The 16,938-nt window shown below is 35.5% G+C and overlaps 1 protein-coding gene across 1 annotated transcript in view; it reads left to right on the top strand.

Moving 5' to 3' along the window:
- Positions 1-16,938, top strand: part of LAMA4 (laminin subunit alpha 4) — a 135,578-nt gene that overhangs the window by 94,442 nt on the left and 24,198 nt on the right. The window contains exons 17-27 of the mRNA XM_090279771.1: positions 967-1,146; positions 3,803-3,942; positions 6,094-6,270; positions 7,143-7,288; positions 7,742-7,904; positions 9,315-9,448; positions 9,911-10,082; positions 12,034-12,165; positions 13,265-13,407; positions 14,903-15,041; positions 15,513-15,650. Of these exons, the coding sequence (XP_090135897.1) occupies positions 967-1,146; positions 3,803-3,942; positions 6,094-6,270; positions 7,143-7,288; positions 7,742-7,904; positions 9,315-9,448; positions 9,911-10,082; positions 12,034-12,165; positions 13,265-13,407; positions 14,903-15,041; positions 15,513-15,650 (1,664 nt within the window). The remainder of the gene's footprint in view (positions 1-966; positions 1,147-3,802; positions 3,943-6,093; positions 6,271-7,142; positions 7,289-7,741; positions 7,905-9,314; positions 9,449-9,910; positions 10,083-12,033; positions 12,166-13,264; positions 13,408-14,902; positions 15,042-15,512; positions 15,651-16,938) is intronic.

Below are 16,938 nucleotides of genomic sequence, written 5' to 3'. Positions count from 1 at the left end.
ACACCAAAGGCCTGGCCAGGAGGGTGTCACCCATTGAGAATCCCTGTCATTAGCACCATCAGAGCTACCACATGCTAGGCACTGAGCTGAGTTTTATATACATTATCTCATGTGGGGAAGTATCACCATTACATTTAGGCTGATGTGAACCTTGGTGCTTGTCAAAGTTAGGGAACTTGCTCCAAAAGGCACAGTCTGAAAAAGAAGCAGACCCAGGCATCAACACTACTTCCATCAGAGTTCAGAGCATGTAACTGTTTCCCCACTTAAAAATATTGCAACCATAACCTCACCTGACTGATTTTTAATTGTTTTTATTACAGAAATAATGCATGAGCACTATAGAAAAATTAGAAAATATAGATAAGAAAAAAGAACAAGAGAAGGAAAATATTTTATTTTTTCATTACCTAGAAAAGAATTTTTGTTGTAAACATATTTTAATTTTAAATATATAGATTTTCAATAAAAGTTGAATTTCACTATATATGCTCTTTTAAAACTTGCTTTTCTCATTCAAAAATACCTTTCTTTGCCAATTTTCTCAGTACAAGAGCATAATTTTTTGTGGCAAAAAATTGTTCCACTTAGAAGAAAATGTCATTTACAATAAATTTCAGACACAAACATTTTATGAGTTAATTATCATATGCATTTTCTGTGGCTTTCTCACCAGGTCTCTAACCTAAAGAAATGCTAATTACTTTTTTTTAACTTACCTCTAATTGGAAGATGTTTTAGGTAAATTGCATGATTTTAATGAGCCTTTCAAGCTCACTTACTAATACTGCCTATAATATTCTTGTGCACTGAACTTACACCATAATTAACATGTATTTCAAGATCTTAGTTTGGCTTAAAAGTGCAAAATTTAAGATCTGTTTCACCCATTTATTAAATGGATATTAATGTTCCAAAACAATGTCCCTTCTCTGCAAAGTGAATGTCTTTATGCTCTGTGTGAAGGTGACACTCAGCAGCGCCTGGATCAGTTCAAGCTGATCACCGCGGAAGCAAACAGGACCATAATGGAAGTCGAGCAAGCTACCGCCCCGATGGTGCACAATCTAACCAACTGGTCACAGAATCTTCAAAGTTTTGACTCTGCTGCTTACAACACTGCAGTGGACTCTGCCAGAGATGCAGGTATCACTTAGAAATTTCTCAAATTGCATCCAGTTGAGGAATTGACCTTTGAACTCTACATATATTTTGATAAGAAGCAATTTTCTTCATTTGGATTTCAGAATGGAATACTGTAGATGCTAGCTTAAAAAAAAAATTTTTTTTAAGAGGCTCGTTTGTTTGTTTAAGGGGCAGAGAGAGAGGGAGAGAGAGAGGGAGAGAAACATTGATGTGAGGAAGAAACATTGACCACTCTCCTCTCACACATGCCCCAACCAGGGACCAAAGCCGCAACGTAGGCATGTGCCCTGACCAGGAATCGGACCTGTGATCTTTTGGTTTGTGGGACTATGCCCAGCCAACTGAACCACTCTGACCAGGGCAAGAGATAAGCTTTTGTTCAGTTCATCTATTAATATGTGTGTGTGTGTACACATGAAATATATATATTTCACGTAAGCACTGAATAGATTGGTTAAAAGTCATAATTCTTTGTGAAATATGGTAGCACTTGTTTTTATTGATGTGAGTCTGATCCTTTCAGGAAGGTAAGTCACATGTTAGGGTAAATAATCTTCATAATCTTGCTTTTAGGAAAAATATTTATTAAATATTTATGCTTGTCCAAAAAAGCAGCTTATAAACAACAAGTACTGAATATGGCCAAGCATAACTGAAGTTTCTCATCAACAAGGACAGTTTGTTGGCCAACTTGAACACAACTTGTAGCAGTGAAAATGAAATATTTTGATGTCTACCTAATATATTTAGTTACACATAAATGTTTAAATCACATGTTACTTGGGAAATTTTTTTTCCAGTCTCATATTTTTAATGTCTAGAATATCAATGTCTTTATCATGACTAGAACTTTCTGTTCTCAAACATGGGTTCATTTTTTGTGTATTTTTATTTTTATTTTATTTTTTAAATTATGATTGGCATACAATATTTGATTTAGATATGCAACATAGTTCATCCATGGTTTTGCAGACCGTATTACTTTTACTTCCATCTTAATTAAGAAACAACTTTATTAATCCATATATGTCACGAGAAATTTGATCCGAAGTGACAACTATCCATTCCCATAATAGGAAGTTAGCTTTTTAATGTCCACCTTTTAAGTATATAGTCATGGGTGCTTTCATGTAACCACTGACTTAATTGCTTTTAAAACTTGATCTTTAAAAAAGTTGCCTACATGACATTCAACATTTATAAAGATATTGCCTCAAGAATATTTACTAAATCTGTGTTAATTTTCTCCCCTCCTTTTTCAGCCCTATTTGTGGTTTTAATAAGCATTCAGAACTAACACTAATTGAAAATGTTTCAAATTACTGTATTTTCCTCAAATAGCATTTTGTGGTTCAAAACAAAAGAAATGAAAGAGCATACCATAATACTTTATGAAGAGTCTCTTTTAAGGTGGCTTCCCTTCTCTGAGAGAATTAAGGGCTGAGAAACCTCTTCATATACATTTCCATAATCAAAATTTAATGTAATACTTTAAATATAATTTATTACCCCTAACTTTTAAATACTATTATATTATAAAATGGCTATTGTGGTCAGTGATCCAAACAGCAAATATTTACCTCTGTATTAATCAATACAATAAACTGATAGTTGCTATTATTTTACTTAATTCTATTCTTTGTGCTGGAGAAGCATCTTGTTTCCTAAATACAGAAAAGAGGTATTGCCTTGGTCCTTACTGACAAAGTCTCCTCAATCTGAGTTTAGTTTGGTTTCAGTAAGAGGTTTTCTCTTGTCCAGCCGCTAACACTCAATGACCATGAATGACCCTGCCCTTACGTAGGAGAATACCCACAAGTTATTTATTTTGAGTCACTGCTTCTCAAACACTAGAATGCATGAGAATCATCTGTGCCCCACTCCCAGAGTCCCTGATTCAGCAGGTTTGGGGTGGGGCCAGTTTGCATTTCTAGCATGTTCCCTGGTGAAATTGACACCATTGGTCTGAGGCCCATACATCTAGAACCACTGCTCCAGTTCACGAGACGTTGGACAAAGTTATGCCATTCTCTGTGTTTGGAGTTTCTCTCGTCAAGCTGTATCCTTATGACTTATGCTCTTTTCTATGTGTACATTATACATCAAAAACAAAAACAAAGTGTAACCTAAAAAGTCGGTATGACCTGCTTGTACCATCACCCTTGATGGGCGCATAGACCATGACTGCTGACCCTCACCTTTGCACAACTGCCACTGTTCTGGGTGCTCCCTTGTCTCCGTCCTCTGCCTCTGCCTCTGCCAGGACCCTTGCAGCAGCAATGTGAGATGTAAATGAGCATCCCGGGAAACAACCTTTCCCCTCCTTTTTCCCAGCATTTTTTAAACTGTCATATCAGTTATATTGGAAATGCAAACAGAACCTGTGCTGTGTAGTGAAAAGAATATCTGCATATTTGTTGTGGATCCTGCTTTTTAGATATGTATTTTATAAGCCAGCTTGTTCTGCATACATTTACAAATCAATATGTAATAGATATAAATTTATTCTTATTTTGTGATATTTATTAATTTTGCAGAATTAAAAATAATTTCTTATAGTTCCACCAGAAGTAACGTGTTTGTCTCTTCTCTTGATTCCTGAAATCTAGTTAATAATGAAATATTTACTCAAGTGATTAATTTTTATTAACTGCAGTAAGAAATCTGACAGAGGTTGTCCCTCAGCTCCTGGATCAGCTTCGTACAGTTGAGCAGAAGCGGCCTGCAAGCAACGTTTCTGCCAGCATCCGGAGAATCCGAGAGCTCATTGCGCAGACAAGAAGTGTCGCCAGCAAGGTAACCCCTGAAAAGAGTCATCCTCAGGCACTCGGTGACAATGGGAACATGAAGAGCAGCTTCCAGAGCCTGGAACCTGTCTATTGTATCTCTCTAGTTCTCAGCTCCCTCTGTTCATCAGAATCATATGAAGAGCTTTGAAAACTAAACCCTTTCCTAGTCCCAAGCTCACAGCAATATATCAGGCTCTCAAGAGAAAGGGTTCAGCACCTGTATTTTCTTAAAGCTCCCAGTGACTCTAATGTGTAACCAAGATTCAGGACCATGACTTAACCTAGTCAACAAAGTTCAAAGAGGAAAAGAAATCAAATAAAGCCAACCACAATAAAAAAAAAAAAAACTCTATTATTATTATTGTTGTTGTTATTGTTATTCACTATTCATTATTTTAACAGTTGTTTTAGTGCAATTGCTATATGGAATAATCTGGCCCCTCTACCCCTTCAAAGAATTTTGTAGTACAATACAGAGGATGTGAAGCTTTTACTGTCTCCTCCACAGGCTTAACTGAGGAATCACATACTAGCTAAACTGAATAATCTCAGTAAAGACACTACTCTAAGATGCTTATACAGAAGCAACACAGCAACACCATAACTAGCACCAGCATTGGTAGGAACATATCCTGACACAATAATTAACATCTGCAGTGTGGCAAAACAGGACCTGTTGTTGGCCTTCTTTGTAATTTGTTTATTGATTTATAGGCCAACAGCATTCTTTACAACAAAATTATATGATTTTGTTTTCTCACTTGAGGTTTTGGCCTGAACAGACTATTCGCCCAAATTACTGACAGAAATAAGAGTTGAAAGTCAACTATTTTGTAATGAGGGAGATAAAGATTGGTAAATATACCTGCCTTTTAAATGATATATGGTAATTGATTCCACACCACAAATTACCTTTTTTAGGTACCTTGGAAAACATTTCAAAAAAGATTTATTGTCAAAAAATGGCATTTCCAAAGCTAAGTTCTCTGTGAGTGCTTTCTCATAATTTTATTCATATGGAGTAGGATTTGGGGGCCTTAAACACCTAAAATTATTTTCGAAAGAGAATCTTGGCAATGACTTTGGAACTCACTAAGCTGCTTAAAATGAGATGCTTTCTGTGAAGATAATACACCTTCTTTGACTCTCAATTTTTACATTAATATTCCACACACTGCTTAATTATTTATTAAGATGTATAAATGTTTACTCAATTGACAACACAGGACAGCTGCACTTTAGGCACCTGGGAATATAATCTTGAGTTCACTCATTATCAGTATTAACCATATCCATATTAATTAACTGATGTGGATACATCCAATCATTCAGAAATATTTGCATAAGTGGCATAGATATACACAGTCTATCCACTTCTGAATACTCTCAAAATCACTTTGAATCAGACTCATTTAACATATCATTGGGACTCTTAGGAATGCTTTTACTGAATTTTGCTTTGTTGTGATGCTTTTCTGAGAATCATTTAAAAATATATATTGATAAACTCATCTTTAGAATTATTATAATGATAGAGCCAGGTCCTGGAAAACATTTTATGCTTATCATCTTATTTTGTTCTCACAACAAATTCATTGTCCTCATTTTACAGATGAGGAAACTTCTGGCTAAGTGATTTGTTTGTGATTATATAACTAGTAAGTGTCAGAGCCAGGTTTCAGGACCCTGTCTCAGACTCTAGAGCTGTATCTAGACCCCTCCTAACTGTCCAGACTTGCCCCCTGCTCTTATTTTGAAGACCCTGTGGAAAAAATTCTATCTGTATGAGTACCCAAGATTAGTTATACTTCTCCTGACCAATTCATTGTTGTTAATCTTATAGACCCTGTGAATTGTATAATTCAGTGTCCCTTCAAGTGACTTAGTTCACCCTGACCCAGTATGTAGTTCATTGTGGAATTCATATTTATATTCATTCTTAAACTTACTTTGTCACCGCTTTTAAATTTAAAATATTATATTACAATCCACCTTAAGTTCTTTCTCCAATGAGCTGAAGACACAAGTAAACAAAGACATGGAGGAGAAGAGAGCTCAGAGACACCATCAGGAATGAGGGAAGCCCACTGAGAACCACAGGAAAGCACTGTGCCCATTTCTGCAACATACTTTTAATGGAATAATTTCCTAACTTCAGATCCAGGTCTCCATGATGTTTGATGGCCAGTCTGCAGTTGAAGTGCACCCTAAAGCCAATATGGATGACTTAAAGACCTTCACATCCCTGAGCCTGTACCTGAAACCTCCTGTTGTGAAGCAGCCAGAACTGGCTGGGACTGCAGACCAGTTCATCCTATATCTTGGAAGTAAAAATGTGAGATCATGAGATTTCATTTATAGTTTTTATTTTTATTTTTCAATTAAAGTTTACATTCAATATAATTTTTGTATTGGTTTCAGGTGTACAGCATAGTGGTTAGACAATCATATACTTTACAAAGTGTTCTCCCTGATATTTTCAGTACCCACCTGGTACCATGCATAGTTAGCACAGTATTACTGACTATATTCCCTATGCTTTATTTTACATCCTGTGACTATTTTGTAACTACCAATTTGTACTTCTCAAAAAGAGGGAATAGTATTAAAAGGAAAAATAGGTGCTTTTCCCTTGCCTTACAACAAAGCTACCTATGCCAACAACAAAATTCCCATTCTGGTAACTCAAAAAGTATAGATCATTTTAGTGCCAAGACTAAGTAGTGATTTAAAGTCAATTAATTCCTTCTGTGTGGAACATTTCAAGGCTTGCTTCAGATCAGCCTCACACTGCTAACTTTGAGGTGTCTGAATGCAGCATTTCAAAGACCTTCAGTATGCAGAAGCCTGTTATGTTTGATGCTGAACCCTGTTTGAAGTTGCGTAGCAATAGATATTGGCAGGCTGCATATGCCCCTGGTTAACTAAGCAAGGTTAGCACACTCCTGGAAGCTGTCAAATGTCCACAAGCTTCCAGTTGCTTGCCTCCCTGTCCAGATGCACTTGGACAAGTCCAGGGGGACAGCCACAGGGAAGCAGGAAAGAAAAAAGCACTACCTAGTCTAACAGGAACTTTGCTAATAATTCATCCAAACATACCTTGATATAGCCAAGCATTGCAATTGCTTATTGTCCTTTATATAAATGAAAACAAAAGACGATATTTATTCATTTGGATTTTATTTAAGCAACTTCTTGACATTTCAGGCCAAAAAAGAATACATGGGTCTTGCAATCAAAAATGATAACCTGGTGTATGTTTATAATTTGGGAACTAAGGATGTAGAGATTCCCCTGGACTCCAAGCCTGTCAGTTCATGGCCTGCTTACTTCAGCATTGTCAAGATTGAAAGGTAAAGTTAATTCATCACACAGGGCTTGTGTGCACACTTCATATCACACACACACACACACACACACACACTCCATTTACAGTAGTCTTGTGGATGTTGTAAGTAGCATTTTGCATTTTCTTTCCTCTATTTTTCCTCCTCCTTCTTCCATTATTCCATTACTCCTTCCCCAATATCTTAATGAAAAACAAAAGGTTAGAAAAAATAGTCATCATCTTTAGATACCAATCTAATTATTAGATCATCTTATCAGGTCAATCCATGAGTTAATTCAGAGACAGAATGTCTTTTTTACCCTTCCCATTGACTGTTGACATTCTACAAAAGCTTATGAGTGTGACAAAATCAAATCACCAGTTCTGTGACAAGGGAACATTAACATTGTGACATTAAAATGTGTATTTTCTATAAATTATCAGGCTAATAAAGAGTGTAAATTCTTTATCTCAACAGGGTAGGAAAACATGGAAAGGTGTTTTTAACAGTCCCAAGTCTCAGTAGCACTGCAGAGGAGAAGTTTATTAAGAAGGGGGAATTTGCGGGGGATGACTCCTTGTTGGATCTGGACCCTGAGGATACTGTGTTTTATGTTGGTGGCGTGCCCTCGAACTTCAAGGTAAGCTCTTCAGCTATATGTTGGCTTACTGCAAATTTACAATATTTGTTTTCAAAAATCTGTAAGACCTACAATGACTTGGGGATGGGATGGCAACCTTGACATTTTAAGAAAGAATTTAGCTCAGAGGGTAGTAGAATGCTGAACCAAGATCTACAAATCTGATATATAAACCTGGTCTCTGCTACCACATTTTCATAGTCTCAGATGCATTCAAGCTATAGCTAACACTTGACTATCAATTCATTTCATTCTGATACATCCATATGTAATTAATACTACTCCCATCTATTGCAGGAGTATCTGTACCTTATGGGTTTACATCTAGTCTTCAGGTTCACAGATGACAGTTTCAAAAACTTAGTTATCTCAACTAATATAAGCATAAAATAAAATATGAAGAAGGGGGTGGGATCTAGGAGGGAATGTATGACCTGGTGAAAAGCAAATAAAAGAAAGACCCAAGAAGATAAGGAGTCTATCTAGGATTCAATTCCAGGACTGGAGTGTCCTCTCCAGTGAAGCTACAAAGCCTGGGCAGGGTGATATGGAGGGCCAGCTGTTGCCCATGCAGCAGACCCCCCCTCTCTTCACAGCTGAAGGATCCAAGGGGAAAGACAGAGTCAGTACAGCTTGGCTTCAGGTGCGCCGCAAGAGTTGCCGGTGTTGACTACAACGTCAAACCGCCTTAGGGACTCCGGCTCCGGATTTTCTGTCGGGGTTTACTCCCTTAGCCTTTCCCCTGAAGAGGTATGCCGCAAGGCAGCGGAGGTTTTTTGGAGTCAGAGTTTTCCTTCTCTGATGTGCCCTGACTGGAAGATCGAACCAGCGACACTTAGCTCGCAGTCCGACGCTCAATCCACCGAGCCAAACCAGCCAGGGTCAATTCCAGGACTATTATTAACTAATTATAGACACATTATTGAGCCTGAGAATTACTTTCTCTTTATATGAGAACAGAAATAACTGCTTCACAAAGCTCGTATAAGGATTGCTTTTGGTCATGAATTCACTGCCCAGTGAGTGACTGGCACATAGTATATGTTCAGTAACTAATTATAGACACATTATTGAGCCTGAGAATTACTTTCTTTTTATATGAGAACAGAAATAACTACTTCACAAAGCTCGTATAAGGATTGCTTTTGGTCATGAATTCACTGCCCAGTGAGTGACTGGCACATAGTGTATGTTCAGTAAATCCCACCCTCTCTGCTAAGATATGTAGAGCTGAAAAATCATGATTTATCCAAATGGTTTGGCACAGAGTAGACACAAACTCAGGGCTAGAAAGATATCTGTGCCAATGGGTAGATCTCCTAGACCTACTATTTGTTTAATTGCCTGTTATACATCATCCTGGTGAAATGTGATCATGGGACATTTGACATTGCTTTGTCTGTTGCACAGCTTCCTGCCAGCTTAAACCTGCCTGGCTTCACTGGCTGCCTGGAATTGGCCACTTTAAATAATGATGTGATGAGCTTGTACAACTTTAAGCAAATCTACAATATGGATCCCTCCAAATCAGTGCCCTGTGCCAGGTAAGAAAGTGTTGAGTACTAAAAACTTTGAGAGCCATGTAAGTGCAGGTGAGACAAGTGTGGGTCCATATCCAGGTTCTCAATATTTTCTTTGGGGAAACTGGTTTTGAAGCTGCATAATAGTCATGCCTGAAAGCACTTTTCAGATTTTCTCTACCATAAATGAATATGTACAGTGATAAAAAGTGTTAAATGACTTGTTTGTATCATTGATTTAGGATTCCACAGACTGGGGTTTCACTAGAGACTTCTGTTGTCTTAGCACATAGGGTAAAGAAGAAATCCATTAAAAACAATTCATTTAACTTACCTGTAAACACTTCTTGATGTCAGCAGTCAGACATCATGACTTCATTTAAATGCTGGAAGGTCCAAGAAAGATGTCATGAGATGGGTTAAAAATGCCTCGCTTGGAAAGCATAACATTGCAATATTTATATGATCCTTGCATTTTTATTTCAGAGATAAACTAGCCTTCACTCAGAGTCGGGCTGCCAGCTACTTCTTTGATGGCTTTAGTTATGCCGTGGTGAGAGATATCACCAGGAGAGGGAAATACGGTCAGGTGACTCGTTTTGACATAGAAGTTCGAACACCAGCTGACAATGGACTTATACTCCTGATGGTCAATGGAGTGAGTACAAATAAAAAGTCCTAGATCTTCTCCTTTATTTCATTTACTTTCTGCTCTGCATATTTCTAGAAACCTTCCAAGGTTGTGTCAGGCCATCCAACTGAGGTTTTAGTTTAGAAATCAAAACTGAATTATTTTCTTCAGGGAGTAGATGTCAGCGATAAGTAAAAACAGACCTGAAATGCATTTCCCAGCACTGCATTTTATTAAATAAATAATATCCAAAACTAGGAATAAAAGACAATCTATATAAAGATAATACTGAATAAAAATAACTGTTATTTTAAAATAAAGATGAAATTAAATAAACTTATTTTTATTTGTTAATGATGCAAAATTATTGTTAATAGTAGTGTTCGAACAATGTAATTAAATATATTTAAGTGTTTTTGAAAATCTCATTAAACTCTTTGTGATAAAATGATTTAAAAGTCTTGGCCTAAGTCCAATTTATTTCAAAATTAAGCTTTTATTTTAAAAAGCAACTCTCCAGTATACAACTTTCTTCAAAAAACAATTTATTTTCTCATTCATTGTTAAAATACACCTATATTGAAATTATAGATCAGGTATTTTTTAAAAATAACTAGCAGGTTTCGTACGACTGAAAGACATTTGTCATCACAAATAAAGGTGCATAAATTTAGAATAACTCATTTTATAAAGAAGAATGTGTAGCTCTCTTTGAACAACAGCATTTTTAATAATTTGCACCATGTAATCTGCAAACATCTATGTGTCTCAAAATATTGTCACTCAAGGTGTCTCAATAGAAAATCGTTGTAAATGTTCTATTCTTCAAGTCATCTCCCCTATAACTCCATGTAACAAGCACGCTGAGATAAAATGCAAAGCTAAGAGCAAAGAAATGGGTGAGGGGCCACTGCCGGCCTTCAAGTGTGGAACTTCACTCTCAAAGCCTCATATAAGGTGTGAATCCATAGGACAAAATGAAGGTCCAGGGTCAATCTATGTATTAAATATGAAAAGTTCATTTTTCTTTCTATTTTAGAGTTTTTAAATGAGTATAAATAGAAGTTGAAAGATTTTCTTTCTATTCCCCAATGGATTGCTTTCCACATTCTTAGGAGTATACAAACTCCACTCAGAAGATCAATTTCTGTAAAATAGAGACTTTACATAATACCTTATTTTTCAGATCAATTGAATTCTTGTATCTATGAATTATCTGCTGAAACAAGCAAGCCTAACTAGTACATTACTTGAGTATTACAGAATTTCTCTGGTTCTCGAACATCGTGTGGTACAAGTGTACAATAATTTCACATTTATTTACATAAATTCAGTTCTTCAGAATAACACAGAAATGGTCTATTTATATCCATATTTGCTGATAACTTTTTAAGGTTCTTTTTGGGACGCCTTGGAATTTGTTTTAAATATCACCAATGTTCCTCTTAAAATAAAATGCGATCACATCTATTAACTTGTTATAACTTTCAAAAGTTGCCTGAAGGAAAGGAAGTTGAATACATATGGCCTATAATAATCTGTTTTCAAATTTTTTAAAAGCAAAGGAGACTTGACTTGGGTGGTGAACACCCTAGGACATATTATAGAATTATATACCTAAAACCTATATAATTTTATTAATCAATGTCATGCCGATAAATTCAATAAATTAAAAAAATTAAAAAAAATAAAATTTAAAAGGTCAATAAAGTAAACATATAATTTCATTAATTCATAAAGTAAATAAAAAACAATGGAAGATGGTTGTTTTAAATTTATATAACTATTAACATTTTGGTGTAGTAACATGAAACATAACCGCTGATGTGGATGTAGTTGTAATTTAGTTGTAATTTTAGGAACTTCATGAGATATCTTTAGCCTTCAAACAATTTCAGTAATAAAGAATATAGTATTCTTTCTCAAATTCAGCTACATCTGCAGACACTCACATCTTTTAACTTCCTTTTCTCCACAGAGTAGGTTTTTCAGCCTGGAAATGCGCAGTGGTTACCTGCATGTGTTCTATGACTTTGGATTTAGCAATGGCCCTGTGCATCTTGAAGACACTTTGAAGAAAGCTCAAATAAATGATGCAAAATACCATGAGGTACAAATCATTGCAATTTGGGTATTCTGTTTGAACTTGGATCTATTGATCTAATCATGTGTTCAACTGAGATAGGTGGAAAAGTAATTAAACTGAACGCCTTCATATCTAAAGACTAACTGAAGGGATCTCATCTACTTAACTCCAGGATAACGTTTGCTTTAAAAAAAAATGTGTGTTTTTGTCAAATTGACCTTTCTAAAAAAGTCACTGAAATATTCATTTTAGTTGTTTTATTAACCAAAAGGCTCCTGTTATGCTCAATATCTTGATTACAGTGACACTCCTATAGAATCCTTCTATACATTTGCTGAAAATGCCAAAGAATAGCTATATAGACTTTTTTTTTTACTTATCCTCTGAGCCCCACTAAATATGAAAAGAGTAGATACAAGTAAGTAGAAAATCTCCTTTTAAACCATTTATCAAAAACCTGGAAAATACTAACACAGTTTCCTTATAAAGACAGCCCACAAAGAATACTCTTTAGTCTTGAAACAGATGTGCAGTATACTGGTAATATACTTCATCTATTTTTATTAATAATGACTTTAAATATACAACTTAATAAAATGTTTAAAAGACATAATATCTTTGAAGTTGAACCAAAATGTGGAGAGAAATAAGAGGCTACATTTCTCTTCTCAGTAAGTCTATAGCCTTCATGAGGATGGTTTACAATAAAAGATTATTTTAACTATTTATCTGACTTGCATTTTCACAGATTTGTTAAGGCTCCTCACTGTGTCACAAAAAAAATAATAATAATAACACCTGGTAACATGCAGCCTAGGGTCCAGAAGGTACTTGTTTATAGTTCTTTCCCAAATCCTCTCAAAGGAGCCAAAGAAATCAATTGGTCTCATGACAAATTTTTCCTGAGCCAGCTCCTTATCCATATGGAAGTCCTTCTATAGGAAAGTGAACTTCTCCATGTCTGTGAGTGAGAAAGGAAAATCTATTCTCCATGTTGTAAACAAACAAACATAAGAACATGGGAGTCCAACTGTTTTAACCAGAATAATTAAAATATACAGTAGTCTTCAAAAAGTTGATTGTTAAATAGTGATCAAGAGTTACTATGTGTTATTTCTCCCAGATCTCAATCATTTACCACAATGATAAGAAAATGATTTTGGTAGTTGACAGACGGCACGTCAAGAGCATGGACAATGAAAAGATGAAAATACCTTTTACAGACATATACATTGGAGGGGCTCCCCCAGAAATCTTACAATCCAGGTAAGTTTTTTTGTTAAGTGACTGTTTGTTCCTAACAATGTACTGACTATTTAACAGCCAAGATAGATCTAGTAAAAGGTTTAATCTCCCCCACTTGCTACTTCTACACATGTGCACAGGCACACACACACATTTATGCACCTTTGGGCCCTCTGCAGCCAGTCCTCGTGACCCCCTTAAATTAGTATCTTCTAGATACAATCTATAGGTTTCTTTAATTCGTCCCTTTACTTTTGTTTTAGTCTTATTTTAAACATATTTGAATTCTCAAATAACATCTGAGGGTATTGATTTTAAGCTTATCCAAGGGGTTGTGAATTATGTATGGTGAAATGTTATTCTAATATATTCAAAAATTCACTGTCTCTCATTATAATCAATTTGTAGCTTCAGAAACCTTTAAGACTGAGAGACATCTTTAAGACATTCCAGTCCAGTGGTTCTCAACCCAGGTTCTCTTTAGAATAACCTAGAGGGCTTTTATAAACACCAATGTCCATGACCACTCTCCAAAAATTCTGAAATGCTTTTTTAAAAATATATAATATTTTTTTAAAAAAACCTTCCCCAATCACTAATTCTACTGTACAACTGGGGGTGAGAAATGCTGATAGAGTTCACCCTCTTGTCCAGTACAGAATCCCCATCTCCATTAGTCCTCACACCTCTCTTTGGAAAATGTAGTGGTGTATCTATGACTACCTCTGGATGAAAATAAATATATTAATTTAATGACTTCAATTTTTATAAAGCTTTTCCTTATATGGAATCACAACTAGTGCCATTCCCCTTCTATGTCACAATGCTTCATATGTTTAAAAGGCTCACCAAGCTTCCTCTTCAAACTAAATAGTCTCTTCAGTCCTTCAACTATGCCACATTAGACCTTTACCCACCATGGTTACCATTATGTGCACTCCAATCTGTCCATCAGTACAGTCCTCCCAGTATGATCTTGTCGGTGCACAATATAGGAACGTGTTACCCCTTAGTTTGGCTAGTGTTCATCTAAAATACACTGAAGACATTGTAATTTGATAAAAACTAACTTCATTCAATATCCAATGACATGTTCTTGGGCACTCCTAGGCATGATAATAGGTACTAGAATTGCAGTACTGAGAAAAATGCCATCCCTTATCTTAAAGGATTTCTTACTTTCCTAGTAACCCCAAGGCCCAGCATTCACACTAGCCTTAGCTGATTACAGTGTGTGGTGAATTAAGCCAAGAAGATAAGTTTATGACCCCAGTGGATTAGTAGAAGACTGAAGACTGTGTTGATATCCTCACTTACCAGTTGTGACATAAGAAATTAATGTTTCTTAGTTTACTTTGACAACTTACACCATGTGAAATTGCCAAGATCTGACCATTTTTGCCTTTTAAATTAGCCAGTTTTAATTGATTATAAATAAAATTAAATTGCATAGTCTACATATACGTAGGGTAACATTATCATAACAGCTATATCAGTAAAGATTAATTTTTTTCAGGACTCTAAGGGCACACCTTCTTCTAGATATAAACTTCAGAGGATGCATGAAGGGTTTCCAGTTCCAAAAGAAAGATTTTAATTTATTAGAGCAGACAGAAACCCTGGGAGTTGGCTATGGATGCCCAGAAGACTCTCTTGTAAGTACCAATCAAAATCTTTTTAATAATAATAAATAATAAAGAGACACAAAACTTATCCCTCTCAAAAGCTGTAAAGCTCTTTTCAACTTCTTTGTAATTCTCGGTACACTTCGGGCTCCTTTCTGCCACCAGCAGAAAGAACCATTAAGCCAGGAAGACTTGTGGGGTTTCCCAGTGACTGGTCCAGTTGCCTCCGTTTTCCATGGGTGGGGTTTGCAAAGCCCAGAGAGGCTGTGTGAGCATCCTTACTCACTCAGGATAGACAGAGGAAGTAAAGAAGTTGAAACCCCATCTGTTAGAGAAACACAGAAAAAAGGTTTACATGCTTGAATTCCATTATAAACCAGAAATTTAACAAAAGACTATCAATACAGAAACTAGCAGACAAGACCTTTGATATGTCAGAAATTTGCATTTTAAGCACTTGATAATTATCACAAACACTAAATTCACTCTTTTGGCACACAGATATCTCGCAGAGCATACTTCAATGGACAGAGTTTTATTGCTTCAACTCAGAAAATATCTTTCTTTGATGGCTTTGAAGGAGGATTTAATTTCCAGACATTACAACCAAATGGGTTACTATTCTATTATGCTTCAGGGGTAAGTATTTGCTTTTCCCTAAGGAAACTTCTTTGTGATTTTTTTTGTTTGTTTATTAAAAATATTTTAAGCACATGAACAGTGATTTTTGATTCAGCTTCATTTGACTCACATGTACACAGACAGAATGCCTCATTACAGACACTTTATAAAATATTATATATATTGTATATCAGGTGTTCTTAACCTGGGATTCATAGACCCACTCCTCAGGGGTTCATGAAAAGAATTTAGGAGGTCTGTAGACTTGGGTGGGGTAAAATTACATACTTAATTGCTCTAACTAAAATTTAACATTTTCTTCAATTGTGAACATTGGCAACAAATCACAATAATATTGGCAGTACCTATAACTTTTTCATTTCACATTTAAGTTATCATAGATATCTCAAAATATTATTTTTGCTCATAGCCACTTCTAAATTATAGTAGTTATTAGATCTGATACTAGATTTTATTATTTAATGCCTTAATAAAGTACATATATTACTGTATCACAGATTTATTGTTTTAATATTTTGAAACTGTATTTCAACATAATTGGTTTCCTTGTGTTCCTATGCATTGCCTTTGTGCATATTAAAGCATTATTTTATGAAGGGGTCCATATGTATCACCAAACTGCCAAAGGAGCCCATGGCACAAAAAATATTAACTACTTTATGTTAAGAACAAACATATGTGTGATTTAATTTTTAAATTAGTTAAAAGAATGTACTTCTCTCTGCTTGCATTTGCTGCAGAACACTTGAGCTCAACTTAAAGATATATCATTTCAAGAATAAAATAAAATCTTCAGAGATTTAGTGATCTTAAAATGCAACTGACTTACCTCTGAAAAGGTCATCACCAGTAGATACACTGATGGATTAGGTCATAATATAATTTACAACAGCAGCTTTCACTTTTCATACTTATAACTTTGTATCTATTGCATTTATATTGAATTGAATTTAAATCAGTAGAATTTACCCAAAGCTCTTTGTAGGACCTCTGTCACCTAACCTACCTCAGGTTACCATGCTTAATTAAATAACACTTTTAGTACACCCCCCCCCCAAAGTAGTTATGTACTGGGCTACCTGTGGAGTTTGGTGCCCATAGTGGAGAAGAAAGATTATCATGTTGCCAATATTTTAAAACAAACAATAAGAAAATTCAGAAAAAGAGATGATAACTTGCTTTTTAAATTATTTCTCTTCTGCCTTTAGAGATGAAAAGTGAAACATTTCAAAGCCCTAACTAGCAAATTAACTTTTGCCTGGTCACCTAGCTACATCCCCAAGGA

This window comes from Furipterus horrens, unplaced genomic scaffold, assembly GCF_987537825.1.
Source record: "Furipterus horrens unplaced genomic scaffold, mFurHor1.1.pri manual_scaffold_6, whole genome shotgun sequence".
In the NCBI taxonomy this organism is placed as follows: domain Eukaryota; kingdom Metazoa; phylum Chordata; class Mammalia; order Chiroptera; family Furipteridae; genus Furipterus; species Furipterus horrens.
Note: the sequence above shows the minus strand (reverse complement) of the source record. Positions and strands in the feature narration are given on the sequence as shown.